We start from the raw sequence: 13,336 nt of genomic DNA on the forward strand, positions 1-13,336 counted from the left end.
ACACTACAGTAGATGTCCTGGTGTAATGAAAGGCAATAAAGAACATGATTTTGCTCTGTTATATTCACATCTCAGTGGTCACCTGTTCCCATGTTATTTCTGAACATCTCACCCTTTTGTTGTTGAGAACTGAATTTGAAAATTGTGAGAAAAGGTTTCATTCAAGCCAATGCCTGAAATCATTACTACAGTAGTGGATGGGATTTGGGTCCAGGTAAGGTGGTGGAATATCCATGTTTTCAGTGCCAAAATTGAAGTCACTCACTAAATATACATCATTCCTGCTGGGCACTAAGAGGACTTAATGCTACTTGAAGCAGAAATAACTTTTGGCATATTTTAGTTGCAGGTCTCAGACAGTTTGAAGCTTTCTCCTTCCGGGCTATTTTCACGCTCAGCCTAGTGCCTTTCTCCTGCTTTGTCTCTTTAGAGAGTGATTGAGTTATGGCAGGACCATCTCTGTGGTCACCGTCTCTTCAGTCATTGTCCCTGCATTTTCCCATCTGGGGGAAACATGAAGCCTGCAGTAATAACACAATAAAATTAAACAGTGCTATTAAATGAATGACTGACCTTGATAACATGAAAGAAGATGACAACAGTAACAACCATGGGCAAAACAACTGCAAAGCAGATCTTCAGATAACAAGAATTACTACATTATTACACTTTTACTTTCTGATGAAGTTTTCCTATGAAATACTGACCAAAGCTTATTCAAATTGTAAGGCAGGAAGTCTCTCTAAGCTTTGCCTTAGTTAGCGGTGCCATTAAACACTTTTACAAGACATTGGAGCTTACACTTTCTTCCCTGACCACAGGTGCATACCCAAATCCATACCAGGATGGGTTTGCATCAGTGGGAGTTTTGACCAAGTAAGGATTGCAAAGTCAGGCCCCACACAGAGCCCTAGACATAGTCTTGTTCGTACTTGGGATAAAAGTGAGTGCATTTTGATGAGCTAAGCAACTAAACTGGGTTAATATCCAGTTTGTCAACAAACTTGTTTGGGCATGCTGGCTAGACCATGGCTGCTTACCTCGAATAAACCCGATCTTGGATTATTTTGTTCCCAGTAAAATGAAGGACCCTAAAATTTCCTTTGCAGTTGGTAGTTCCAGCTATGTGAGGAGACAGCTAGGAATTCACAGAAGCCCTTGCCAGGGTTTGGGAGGCTTTGGTCCGAGGATGAGCTGGGAACATCTATAATTTCCAGACTGACAAATCATGCATGCTCAGAGCAACACAATGCTGAATGTGCAAAGAGCGAGTCCAGTTACACTGCTCCTACAACATGGGGATGATTTCTGCCTGTACCTGCATCAGCTGTTATCCCAAATATGTGGAAATCTCCACTGTGGACTGACCAATGCTGAGGAGCTGGGGGTACCTCTTGAATGACACCATAATATAGCCAGAATTAAACATACACTACTAGTGTGTTGACCTATACATAGAGATGCATATATATGTGTTATTTATAAGTAATGTATAACAGTCAGTGCTCTTTCATGAGCACATAAGAGCTTCCTGAAGATAGATACACAACTCATGAAGTGCCTTCCCAAGTGTTTTCCTAAGGAAGCTTTTCCAGAACAAGGATTGTGTTTACAGAATTTATGAAGATGTTTATAGCCTCGGCTACACAAATTTGTCAAAATATTGCAATGGAACTTCAGGTCCACTATTTTGCTTCTGGTGCAGGGGAAGTTGGGGGATTTCTTGCTTTTTTTTTTTTTTGCAGATTGTTTTTAGAATTTGGTGAAGGATTTGGCTGATTTTCTGGCAAAAGCTGCTGTTGTGTAAACATTTGTAACTTCTCAAAGACAAAAATGCGTGTATGGTTCTAGTTTTAAGCACATGAGGTCATTGGTTAAGTGTTCAAGGACTGTGAGCTGGTCAGACATGAGCGGAGAGATGCACTGCACGGTCTTGTTGATCCCATTTCAGCTTCAAGTGGGTAAAGAAGGCTGGCGGGCTGGCTGAGGTGCACAAATAAACGGTTTGATTTACACAGACGCTCTGACGCTGACACAGGGTTTTACAAGCCTCTAGAGAAAGCATGAATTGCAGATTTGAAACTGTGCTAGAGGCAGAAGGGCTGCCCCACTGCCCTTCCTCATACTGCTGGTTACCAGTGACGAAGGAGAGCCAAGGAGGGACAGCTGCTGGCAACCCATTAGCCAATATCAGCGGCCCCAGCACCCGAAGGTCTCTGTCCCACAGTCCACAGGCAGGGTGTTTGGGGCTCCCCAGGCCACCGTCTCGGCGAGCCGCGCTGGCTCTCTCTCGGAGGCCCCTCCATCCTGCCAGGCTGAGGAACACGCCCGGTCCCCCGGCGGGCCCTGGCTCCGGAGCACTGGCGACACGCCCTCCTTTGGCGGAACATCACACCTCTCCCGCAGAAGCACAGGCCTTACCGAGTTGGAAGGGACCCACAAGGACCATCGAGTCCCACTCCTGGGTCTGCACACGGCAGTCCTAAGAACCACACCATGTGCCTAAAAGTGCTGTCCTAAAGCTTTTTAACGCTCTCAGGCTGGTGCTGTGACCACTTCGCTAGGGAACCACCCGTTCCAGTGCCCAACCGTTTCCTGATATCCAACATAAACCTCCCCTGACTGAGCTCCAGGCCATTCTCTCGGGTCCTGTCACTGGTCGCCACAGAGAAGAGATTAGTCCTGCCTCTTGTTGACTATGAGATCCCACTTCACTTCAGCCCAGGGCGCGCTCCCGCCCGGCCCCCACCCAGGCTGGGCCCGTGACGGATCCGCGGCCACCCCAGCGCTGGCGCCACAGCAGCGCCCGCCCGCGCTTGCCGCGCCCGCCCGTACCGCCCGGCGCCTCCTGCGGCGGAGCCGCCGGGGCGGGGGCGGGCAGGGGGAGGAGGCGGAGGAGGAGGAGGGGAGAAGCGGGGACGGGAGCGAGGCGGAGTTGGTACCGCCGCCGGATGCTGCGAGGAGGCGCCGCGGCCCCCCTGCGCTGCTGGTCGCTCACCTGAGCGGGCGGGAGGGCGGGGAAGGAGGAGGAGCCGTCGGCCGAGCTGCGCGGAGCCCGGCGGCTGCGAGGCGGGTGGAGGGGCAGCCAGGCGGTCGGGCGAGGTGATGGCGCCGGGTGCGTAGCGGGCAAGAGGCCCCGCGTCCCGCCGTGTGCGCCCGGCTGCCGGCGGGGGTGGCCGGCGGGCTTTGCCGAGGCCTAGGAGCGGCCTCTCCCCTCGGAGCGCCGGGCGCGGCTCCGCCGCGGCCCGCACGATGTCCACCCGCACGCCGCTGCCCACCGTCAATGAGCGGGACACGGAGAACGTGAGTGTCGCGCCGGGACCCCTCTCCCTCCCTGGCCTCCTTCGCCTCTCCCCGGTACGCGGTGGCGGCCCGGCCCTTCGTGCCGCCCAGGCCGAGTGCTCCAGGGGCGGGCGGGCCGCGGCCGTGCCGAGCGCCGGGCCAGCACCGCCGCCTGCCCGCGCCCCAGGTTCCTCCATGCGGCGCTGCCGGGGCGGGTCCGGCCCGCCGCGCTCCACGTCGCCCCAGCCCGCCCGCGGCGCTGGGCCTCCCGCGGGGAACCCTCCAGCAGCCCTTTCCAGCCCTGTTGGGCCGGGCCGGGCCGGACCGAGCTGCGCTGCCCTTATATGTCCTCGGCTGTCGGCGCACACGGGCTGCTGGCCGCGGGCCCCCGCTGGCGAGAGGCCTGTAGCCCCTGCGGGCGGCAGCCGGGGTGCCCCGCCTTAGGGCGGCCCCCACACACGGCACCTCCGCGCCTGCCTTGGGATTGCCACTTGTGGGCTGTGTGACAGCCTGGCACTTGGCCTTGCCTTTTCTTTTAGGGTTCAGCGGTACTTGCTCTTTGTTCGGTTTGCACCTCCAAGACGGTCCCTGGTGTTGTATCCCTTCCTCTGCTTTGCTTTGTGTTGCCTCTGAGGGGGGGCTCTGGTCGTGTCCTTGGTTCTTCCCGAGTTCATTGTATCTTCCTTTGTGCTCAGTTTAAATATTTTTGCGGGGTCTCTGCTCCGCCCGGACTCTATGGAGTGGTGTTCTCTGCTGTAGTGGTCTTTCATAGAAAATAATCAGAATTGGCTATGATGGACGGTGTACCTGAGGAATGCTGGACCATGGTCCTGGTCTGGTCCTGTCCGTCAGTGGTGACTACATAGGTGGTAGTGTGGCAGTTGTGAAATTTTCCTCTTGGGTGAGGGGACGAGTGTTGAAAGCACTATTGTTTGAAGTATGTATACTTAATTGCCTTTGGGGGGGGTGGCAGAAAGGAGGGGGAAAAGGAGTCATAGGAAGTATAACACATGCAGTCATACCCACCTTCTATTTGTGTGAAAGGTGATTGGTAAGAAACGAAGGAAGATGGCCTAGTGGGCTGAAATGGGTTGAAGAAGGTGTTTGTTTGTAGTGCATCAATCTATTCCATAGATATTCTGGCTAGTAGCGGGAGCTCCTAAGGTTTCTTACTGTACAAGCCCAAGCAGTAGTACCTCCTGAATAGGTTACTGACTGATATGAAATGAAAAGTGAATGTAAGAAGATGATTTGGAAAAGAAAGGTAACAGAAAGAGATAATATAGCTAGAGAAGTGAAACCCAAGTGTAGTGAATTATTATAAAGAGCTTTTAGTATCAGTCGCTCCGTGGAAGTTTAATTGATAGAGCAATATCAGACTTACTATTAGTAAAGCAAATAAATGTGTTTGGTCTCTCCTTACTCTTCATGGACTGATGGGTTCTGTGTTATTCTAAGAACAAAAGCAAGTCCTTGGGATAAAAATTTTGATTTAATTAAATGATAAAGTCCAGGTTTGCATGATACATGTTACCCATGAATCTCTATTTCAAATGTATATAGGAATATAGATGACAGGTAAGGATAAGAAGTATTTATGCGTATATCCAGTAATACAGTCCATAAGACTTGCAAGATTTACACAAGGCAAATGGAAACATTTTCAAATATCATCATCTTTTATGGAATGAAAACTTGAAAGTGTTGGTCATTAATTTAGACAATATTATGCTACTCATGAGTGCTTAGTTTTGAAACCTAAGGAATACTACGTGTTAGGTTTTTATTGTAATTTCAGAGAGTACATTGGGCATCTGAAACACCTAGGTTTATACCGAGTATCCGAATACTTAAAGTTGCACATTTGCTTCTGCAAACCTTGGTGTAAGTATGAAACCTTATACTAATGAGTATAATCTTCTAGCCAGATAAACGCCAAAGATCTGTGCAGTTGTAAGCTCCCCGGTCTGCACAGAGTTACTCCAGTGCTGTCATTAGTGGGTGTCCCTAGGATTTTGGAGCAGAGACCTTGAGCTCTGCCTGTTGGACAGCCAGTGGTGTCTCTTACATCAGACCTTCGGCTAAAGTGGCAAATGGAGGATGGAGGAGGAGTAGGTGGTCCATTGCTGACTTCCTGATCAGCAACATTCCTTGATTTAAAATGGATTCTGTGAGGGTGAGGTGAGACTCCTAAATTACTTTTAATGTGCTTCCTTCTGCTAATAAACTCTAATGGACTGGGGAAGTGTTTATGCTGGTGGCTCATGATGGACAAAGTCAAGCTAGTAAGCTCTGAGTAACTGAGGTGGTGAGAAGTTGTAACTAAAAGGAGAAGTAATTGGGAAGAGTGAAGAATTAAGGAGCTGGTAAAACGTCCATCTTTGTAGTGCATATTTCCAGTTCTCTGGTATGTATATTAGCAAAGCTCTCCTGAGCAGCTCATGGTGATCTTCAGGAGAGGCTCTTTTCTTCCACATGGTGCTTGTGGCCATCTCGCAGTGTTGCTCCATTGTGTGACTCCCTAGGGGCAGACTGGAGCTCTGTGTCTGGAGAGAGCTGATTGATGCTTCTGAGTCCAACCCTATGTGTGTGTCCAGCTGTGCTCTGCACATGGGGTGAGGTTGTTGCATGAAACCATGGGGAGCTACCCTGCCACCACCACCCCCTGTCTCTTGGCAGCTGCTTTAGGTACTTTGAAAGAGAAAACAAATAAAATTTTAATGTGTGCTTTTCTCAGTGCGTGAGCAAGCATTTGTGCTATCATTTGAAAAAAGAAATTATAATACTGGGTATAGCACCTATACATTCCTTGAGGAATTACAGGAGTTCCTGGTAGGATGGGTGAAAAACTTGCTTGTTTCCATAACGCTTTTTGCCGCTTGTCCCACAGTGCCCTTTGAAAATATTTTAGAAGGGATAAGATCAGGCAGCATATTACTTTATCAAGTCTTATCAGAAAGCTGGAGTGAAAAGAACAGGAACCAGCAGCAAGAGACCAGCAACAGGTGGAGGGAGCCAGGGCCCGGGAAGCATCAGTGTGTATGTAACTGATAGGTCTGCCCTGTGGAGCTTTACACTCCTTTTCTTTGCCTTTTTTTGCTATTCCTGACATCTCCCAGTGCTATGCTTAGTTTCCCTAGAATATGTCTGTAAATACTTTTCACTGGAATTGTTATTTCTCATTCATGCAAGCTGTGTTTAAGGAAGCAAAGTAGATTATGATTATCAAACAGTTATTCTTACTAACAGTTTATTTGGAATCTTAGGGAAATTATTGGGTGGAGGCAGTACTGTATTTTCATGTGTATTACTGGATTTATTTTTTCAAGTGAGGGGTAAGAGCAGTATGCAAAATAATAATTTTCTCTATGATTTGATTTTGTACATGTAACTATTTACAGCCGCCTCTTGATACAATTTTTGTAGACTGTGACAGGTAGTGTATCACTGCATCCAAACAATTGCACTTGGAGTTAGTTTGGGTGAACTGAGATTCCCATCTCTGCTGTTGATGGAAAAAGAGAGGGACAGGAATCAAAAGTTTTGAGCTAGAGTATCTCTTCTGTTTTCATTGTTGGTATTAATTGAGGAGTTGGTATTAATTGAGGAAAGAGGGGCTGTTATGTTTTTCCCTTAGTAATATGTTGCCTTGTATTGTGTCATTTAATTGAGGAACAGTTTTCCTGAATCAAGGCAAAAGAGAAGAAATACATAGGTAATATGTTCTCTTAGATGTTTTTGGAGAGCTCTGTTTAAGAAAGGAGATTCAACAGTTGGCTCTATACTACTTGCTGTATAGTACTTTAGGTTAATAAGAATGAGAATGCTGAAAGTAGTTTGCTTTTTCTGACATATGGACCTCTTAGTCTGACAAGAATACTTTTTTTTTCCTTGTATAGTAAGTGTAATCTTTTGAAGGTATTACTAGTATGTATGAAGGTATTGCTGTTTACTTGTGCTGTGGTTTCACCTCTCTAGCTAAGTTTTAAGGTATTATTTTGTTTTGGTTTTTTTCGAATACCTTGAAGTTGTTTAATTCTGCTGGAGCAATCTGGCATGTTTACAGTGGAAGAAGAAATGAATAAGTTCAGGACTGCTGGATGATAACTCTGGCCAGAGTCATGGTGCAATGTGGGAATTGTGGTTTGTTTTACCTAGGCAGTGCTGTGTGAGAATGATTGAGATGTCATGGCAGGGGAAATTTTAAGAAGGATAAACCAGTGACATATGACCATGTGATTTGCTTCATTATCATACAAATAATTATAACTTTGAGACATTCACACCCATTTGTGGGTTAGCTACCAGACAGTGACATCTCAGATGCCAGCTCAAAGGGTGTGGTTAAGGATGCCCTTCTGACAGGGAAGCCTACGAGACAGCTGCATTTTAAAGAGGAAAGAAGTTGAAGAGGGCAAGAGATAAGAGGGTAGAATGAAATAGTCAAGTTGGGATGATAATGATTATACAATGTTTAATTTCTTTCTGATGGGTTTTTTTTTTCCTTTCTGGGTTTGCTTTTGCACAATAAGAACGCATGGTTTTGATTTGGACAGAGGGGGCGTGGGAGAAAGTATTTGACGAGAATTCTTTCCTCCAGTGCCTTAAGCATAAGAGTGGCCTAATTTCCAAGCCTTTTGGGTTCAAGAGTACAGCTGTATCTTTCTTATCCACAGGAGATGGATTTGAGCAAAGTGAAGAATGCCTGAGTTTTTTCCTTGAGAGTTTATTTTCCTTGATCATAAATACACCATTAGGTTCTATGTTTGTTGAAACGGTAAGAAGAGAGTATGTCTTCCTAATCTTGTTTTGAAGGTTCTTGTGTTTTCTCTATGCAGATTTTCTCTTGTTGTTGTTATTTTGCTTAACATAAGGGCTGAGCTCCTATGTTGTGGGGGGAAAACGTGCTGAGCTAGAGCACTATGCATGGAGAGAGCAAGGTTCGTTTGAAGTTAACCTTCTGTGTGGATCAGAGAGAATAATGAGACAGGCAATACACATGGTTACTTTATGTAAAGAGGAAAATTTTGGTACAAAGCACTGAAAATGTTCATGATTCAGTGTTCTTTCTAAGCATCCTGAATGAGTATACAGTGTTGAGGTTCAGAAAGAGTTAATGCAGTTTGCTTGTAGTACTTGTTTCAATTCATACTTCATGGGGTTTTGAGGTTCATAGGTAAACATAAAGTTGGATTGTTTGTGGTTGATGTTCTGAAAACTGTACTTACATGGTCAGTGGACTTAAACACTGAGCTAGAACAAGGAGAATATGTTCTAGGAAAACTGACCAGTGGGGTCTTTTCCATTGTATATTTCTGATCCTATGGACTTACTGTTTATATTAAGAGAGATTTAAATGGTTTTTTTTATCTCTGCATTTTAAATGTTTCAATCATCATTAAAGACAGGAAATTTTTTCCCCATGATACCTGATTACATTTGCAAACTAATGTTTCTGCTATAAGCGTGTTAAGTTTCTACCATCATAATTGCCGTTGCTCAGCAGAGGAATCTCCTGCCAGCTTTTAATTGTTATCAGTAGTTTAAATACAGAAAAAATAGTCACTAAATTTTTAAGTGCAGATACTGTGATTTCTCTAAAATTATATTCTCAATCAGTGATTCGTAGTTGTACTTGTGGAGTTTTTCTTGTTCTCAGAATTTAGATAGACCTGACTGTACAATCTTACTGATGCTTGAGAGAACTTTAAACAGTGTTCCAGTACAGCAGATTCATTAAGAAACTATCCAGTAAGGAGATTGATTTTACGGTTAATGTGGAGCTAAAAAACTATAGTGTGTCTGAAGCCCTAAGACAGGTTTCTTACAGATTGGCCTACTCATGGCTTGAGAGTTGGAGCAAACTTTTCATATATTGCAATATCAGAGAGAAAGCATTTTATCACTTCTTTTCAGATTTTATCTTTTAGTAACTTCAGCCTCTCCTTTACTTTAAAATACATGTTTACAGTCTATGCTGGCCTCCAGGTTAAACATACTACTTATAAGCTGCTGCCGACAGTGACAAGTTTCAAATTCAGCTTATTTATGTTGTGGTCATGACACCATCTATTTTTTTTTTGTTGTTGTTGTTGGAAACACAGTGATTGCTTTTTGTGGTTGGGTTTGTTGTTGTGTTTTTTTAATCTTTCTGGAATTTCAGAATAGGCAAAAAATTGTTGTTAGGATTTCACAATTTTTTTCTGGCTCTTGGTTCTTGAATGTTTACTCTGCTCTAGACAGTGGTAAATTAGGAAGAAATGTTTTCCTCAGTTGACTGTTTGTGAAAACAGCCATGAAAACAGGAAAGTTTCATCAAAATATTCACATTGTTCAGTGCAATGAATATAATGCATCTCAATCTGAGTTTTAATAAGAAGCTCTTTCTCCACATCAGCTAGCAAGCGTGGTTAATTGTTAGCATTTCTCTACTTCCTTCACACTGTCAATTAGCTTTTCTTTGGTGTGTTCTCCATGCTTAGTGCTAAACCGAGCTTTAAATTGGGCCAGTTGTATTTCACTAAGAATGAATCATCTTTGTTTTTCTGTGAATAACTTAGTAAAATAGCAAAATCAAAGGCTTGTTGAGGTCTCAAGGTCAGTTTGAGACTTCATAGCTGTATGTGATGATTCAGCTTAGATTGTTCTGGTGAGCATCCTAGTGAATCTAAGGTTAAAAATTCCAAGATGATAAGATGGCCCTTGTTTTTAAAGTACATTTCCCTGTGACTGTTTCAACTTTTATTTCCTAAGTAGTGACCAATCATGCTGTAGCTATTGTAGGAAAATAGTTGAAGCCAAGAGCATTTGAAACCACACTCTGTGCGTGTCATAATCCTGCTTCTTTTTGATCTGGGACGGCAGTTGAAAAAAAAGTTTGGTTGGTTGGTTTTGGTGGTGGGGTTTGGTTTGTTGGGGTTTCTTTTGTTTTTTTTTAACATAAGCATTTTTTTCAGGGATTTCTTTTTTTGTATGCTTTCAAAGAAAACAGCAACTTCTGCTGAGAGACATATATTCACAGCTGTAGGAGGGTGCTTGCACAGTTAAATTCAGCTGGGCTGCAGTTAACCTTAAAAGTAATGAGCCAGACATGCTCACGGATCACTTCCACAGCTTAGTGTCTAATGACTGATCAATAGTTGTATTTATGTGAAACCCAAAAGCACAGGTTTTTTTGGCATCTCTGTCGAGTGAAAAATCATTATGTTATGCTACAATTCTCCATCGTATCAGGACAGCTGATGAACAGTCACTTCACATTGTTTAAATCCTTGTGGAAAGCAGGCTGTCTTGCTCAAGTGAATGTGTTTGTGGGTTTTCAAGCTCTCCTGTTTCGCTGTTGCATATGGTTTCAGGAAAAAGTAATTTTCCTTTTATTATCTTGCTGTTCCTGTGCTTGTGGGACACCTTAGATATAGGCTGTGATGTCAGAATGAGAAGTGGTCTGCACTCCACTTGTTTGGTTGGCATGAATGTACCATACCATTAAGATGACTTTTGTAGAGAACCCTTCATGGCTGTTCAAGATTTAAGTGTTCAGTACCAATGGCTTCTGTCCATTTGTGTGTAAACTATTTCAGTTAGCAATGTTTTATAAAAGTGTATGCTTATTACAGAGATCTAAATATAAAATACAGCAACACAATGTGTTGTGAAGATAAGGGTTCTTTTTCTTCACATTTGCCTTCTTCAGAAAGAGGACTCTTACAGTAAGCTTTAGCCAAAGTAATTGTTTCTATGTCCAAGATGTATACCCAACCTAAAAGAGCATTGAATGGCCACACACTGATATGTGTATCACAGCCATAATGCTTTCTGAGGTAAGGGTTGTTGCACATAATGGAGTTTTACTGAGGTCACAATGAATCGGGTTTGTGACTTCAGAACAGCTTCTGCCTTTTTTCACTGTGGCCCTACTGGTGTGCTAGGAAGAGGCAGAATAATTTTCTTGGTTTTTGTTTAAACACCTCTAGAATTCACAAAAGTAGCAGAATTTTAATCAAAGTAGAGAATGATGTCTGAACTTAATGTGTTTCAAGTGATCAATCATAAGGAGTTTTGTCCAGCTGAGTTGCAGAATGGTATTTTAAACATGTACAGTTTTGATATGTTGACTAATAAGACAGAACTTTACTTCACCTCTGATGAAAGCACTTGTGTAAAACATTAGTGTTCATGTAGCTGAACATACAGAGTTGCTGGATAGCCCATGGCAGTCTTTTGCAAAAGCTGATAATGATAATATTACTGGTGACAAAGTCTAATTGCTTTTGTATTATAAAGTAAAGTAGTGCATGATAACTTTTAAAATCTTAAGCAGGCACAGAATTAGGCAAGGTTGTTAGAGAGAAGTGATATCTTTCATTAGACAGATGTGGTTTAAGAAAATAGATAAGGTTTGGATAGTAGCAGGGCTTGCTGGAAAGGCTCTTGCCTAAGGTGAGACTTGTGGTAAAACCTGTAGTGCCTCTGCTGTGCTTCTGTAGGAGGCCCACACCTCACTCATGGTGCAGTAAAACACACACCTCCTCGTAAGCAGAGGCTCAGCCTTAGTCACTGGGGAAGAGTACTATTTTAATCTCTCCTGGAAGGTTTCCTTCTGGAGTCCTCCCTTCCCCACTGTTGGTTCTTATCTTTTTCAGCTTAACTCAATGCTCAAGAAGAAAGTAATAGAAAAATAAAGTAAAACATCTTTTACTTGTCTTCAAGCAGCCCTTTTTTTTTCAGAAGGGAGAAGGCCATTTATTTTTAATCTTAAGGTGGTCACATAAATAATTTCTCTTATTTAGTCCCTCAAAAATGTGACCAATTTAATTTTAAACCTGGTGCTAATCTATAACTTGCCATCACATCAGCTTTATCCTTACATATCCAAAATTTGTCTTTGCAAGATTCGAATTGACTCTGTTGATTAATTTGCTGGCCATTAAATCCCTGCAATTTGCTATAATCTCACATTCTGGCTCCCCCCACCCCCCTTGTTTTCTCCCCATTTTGCTTACTAATGTGCTTTGTGCTGGAACTTGGCATACTCATTGCCAGCTTCCTTATGCTTCTCACTCTTTCTGGGACCTTTTCCAATTTTGCTCATTTAATGACATAAGCAAACCCAATACAAAGCTTTATAAAAGCCATGTAGTTGTAGCGCCTGTTTATCCTTCAAGTAATACCCTTCTGTAGGAATCCCAAGGAGCATTTTAATGTGGGAATAATTTGAATTGTAAAGCTAATGCGAGTGAGAACATTTTTTGCTGTTGGTGGACTGGGAAGACCTGTTTCTGTGTTGGGGGCTCTTTCAAATATTAGCAAAAATGATTATTACAACTTGAAATATTCATCAGTTAGACCATATTTTCCTCATTCCACCTTTCCTTCCCTCCACCCTGGTAAAGTTACTGGGCTGGGCTTTCTTCTCTCAGGTAACAGCAGAGAGTAACCAAAGCTTCATAGTGATTACTTACACAGGACATACAATTTTATCATGTTTTCCTAGAGATTCTCTCCCTACACTCAGATACGTGAGGAATTTTTAATGGGCGAGAGTTGAGGAGCTGGAGAAGGGGAGGGTAGGGTGTACTGCAGGCTGTGTAGCAGCAGTGTAAATTACTTGTGCTTAAACAGTAAATATCTGAAATTCCTTTTGAGAGTGCATGCTTGGCTTCAATCATATGTAAGTATCTTTCTACTTAGATGTTTGTCTTCACTTAAAATAAGTAGAGGCATAGCTCAGAAATTCAGAGAATCTTATGTGTTAAGAGGAGTCTTGTTTTTGCCATGGAAATTACCTTAGTCTATAAAATGCTACATTGAGCTCTTAGAGAGGATATGGCTGTTTTCCACAAATGGATTACATGTGTAATGTATTTACTCGTATATTGTTCCAGATAATATTATTGATTTGAGATAATATAATTCTTTAAAGCATTTGGGGTTTTATTTAGTAATTTTTTTCCAACAATAATCTGATTTTCTTCCCCCTGCCATTGTAGTAGGGACAGTCTACTGGTGGTTAAAAAAAATCAAAGAATGTCTTTACTTGTTGGAGGACTAAAAT

General features: G+C 43.2%; 1 protein-coding gene across 5 annotated transcripts in view; it reads left to right on the forward strand.

The window, feature by feature from the left end:
• Nucleotides 1–2,982: 2,982 nt before the first annotated feature.
• Nucleotides 2,983–13,336, forward strand: part of MARK1 (microtubule affinity regulating kinase 1) — a 58,985-nt gene continuing 48,631 nt past the window's right edge. The window contains exon 1 of one of the 5 annotated variants that reach the window (XR_013181498.1): nt 2,983–3,303. Coding sequence is in view for 4 of the 5 variants with exons in the window: in XM_077175935.1 (XP_077032050.1) it covers nt 3,253–3,303 (51 nt within the window). In the remaining variant the exon portion in view is untranslated. The remainder of the gene's footprint in view (nt 3,304–13,336) is intronic. The other 4 variants (XM_077175935.1, XM_054629925.2, XM_077175936.1 and 1 more) reach the window with 4 other exon arrangements.

The sequence above is a fragment of the Agelaius phoeniceus genome, chromosome 3 (assembly GCF_051311805.1).
Source record: "Agelaius phoeniceus isolate bAgePho1 chromosome 3, bAgePho1.hap1, whole genome shotgun sequence".
Taxonomy (NCBI): Eukaryota; Metazoa; Chordata; class Aves; order Passeriformes; family Icteridae; genus Agelaius; species Agelaius phoeniceus.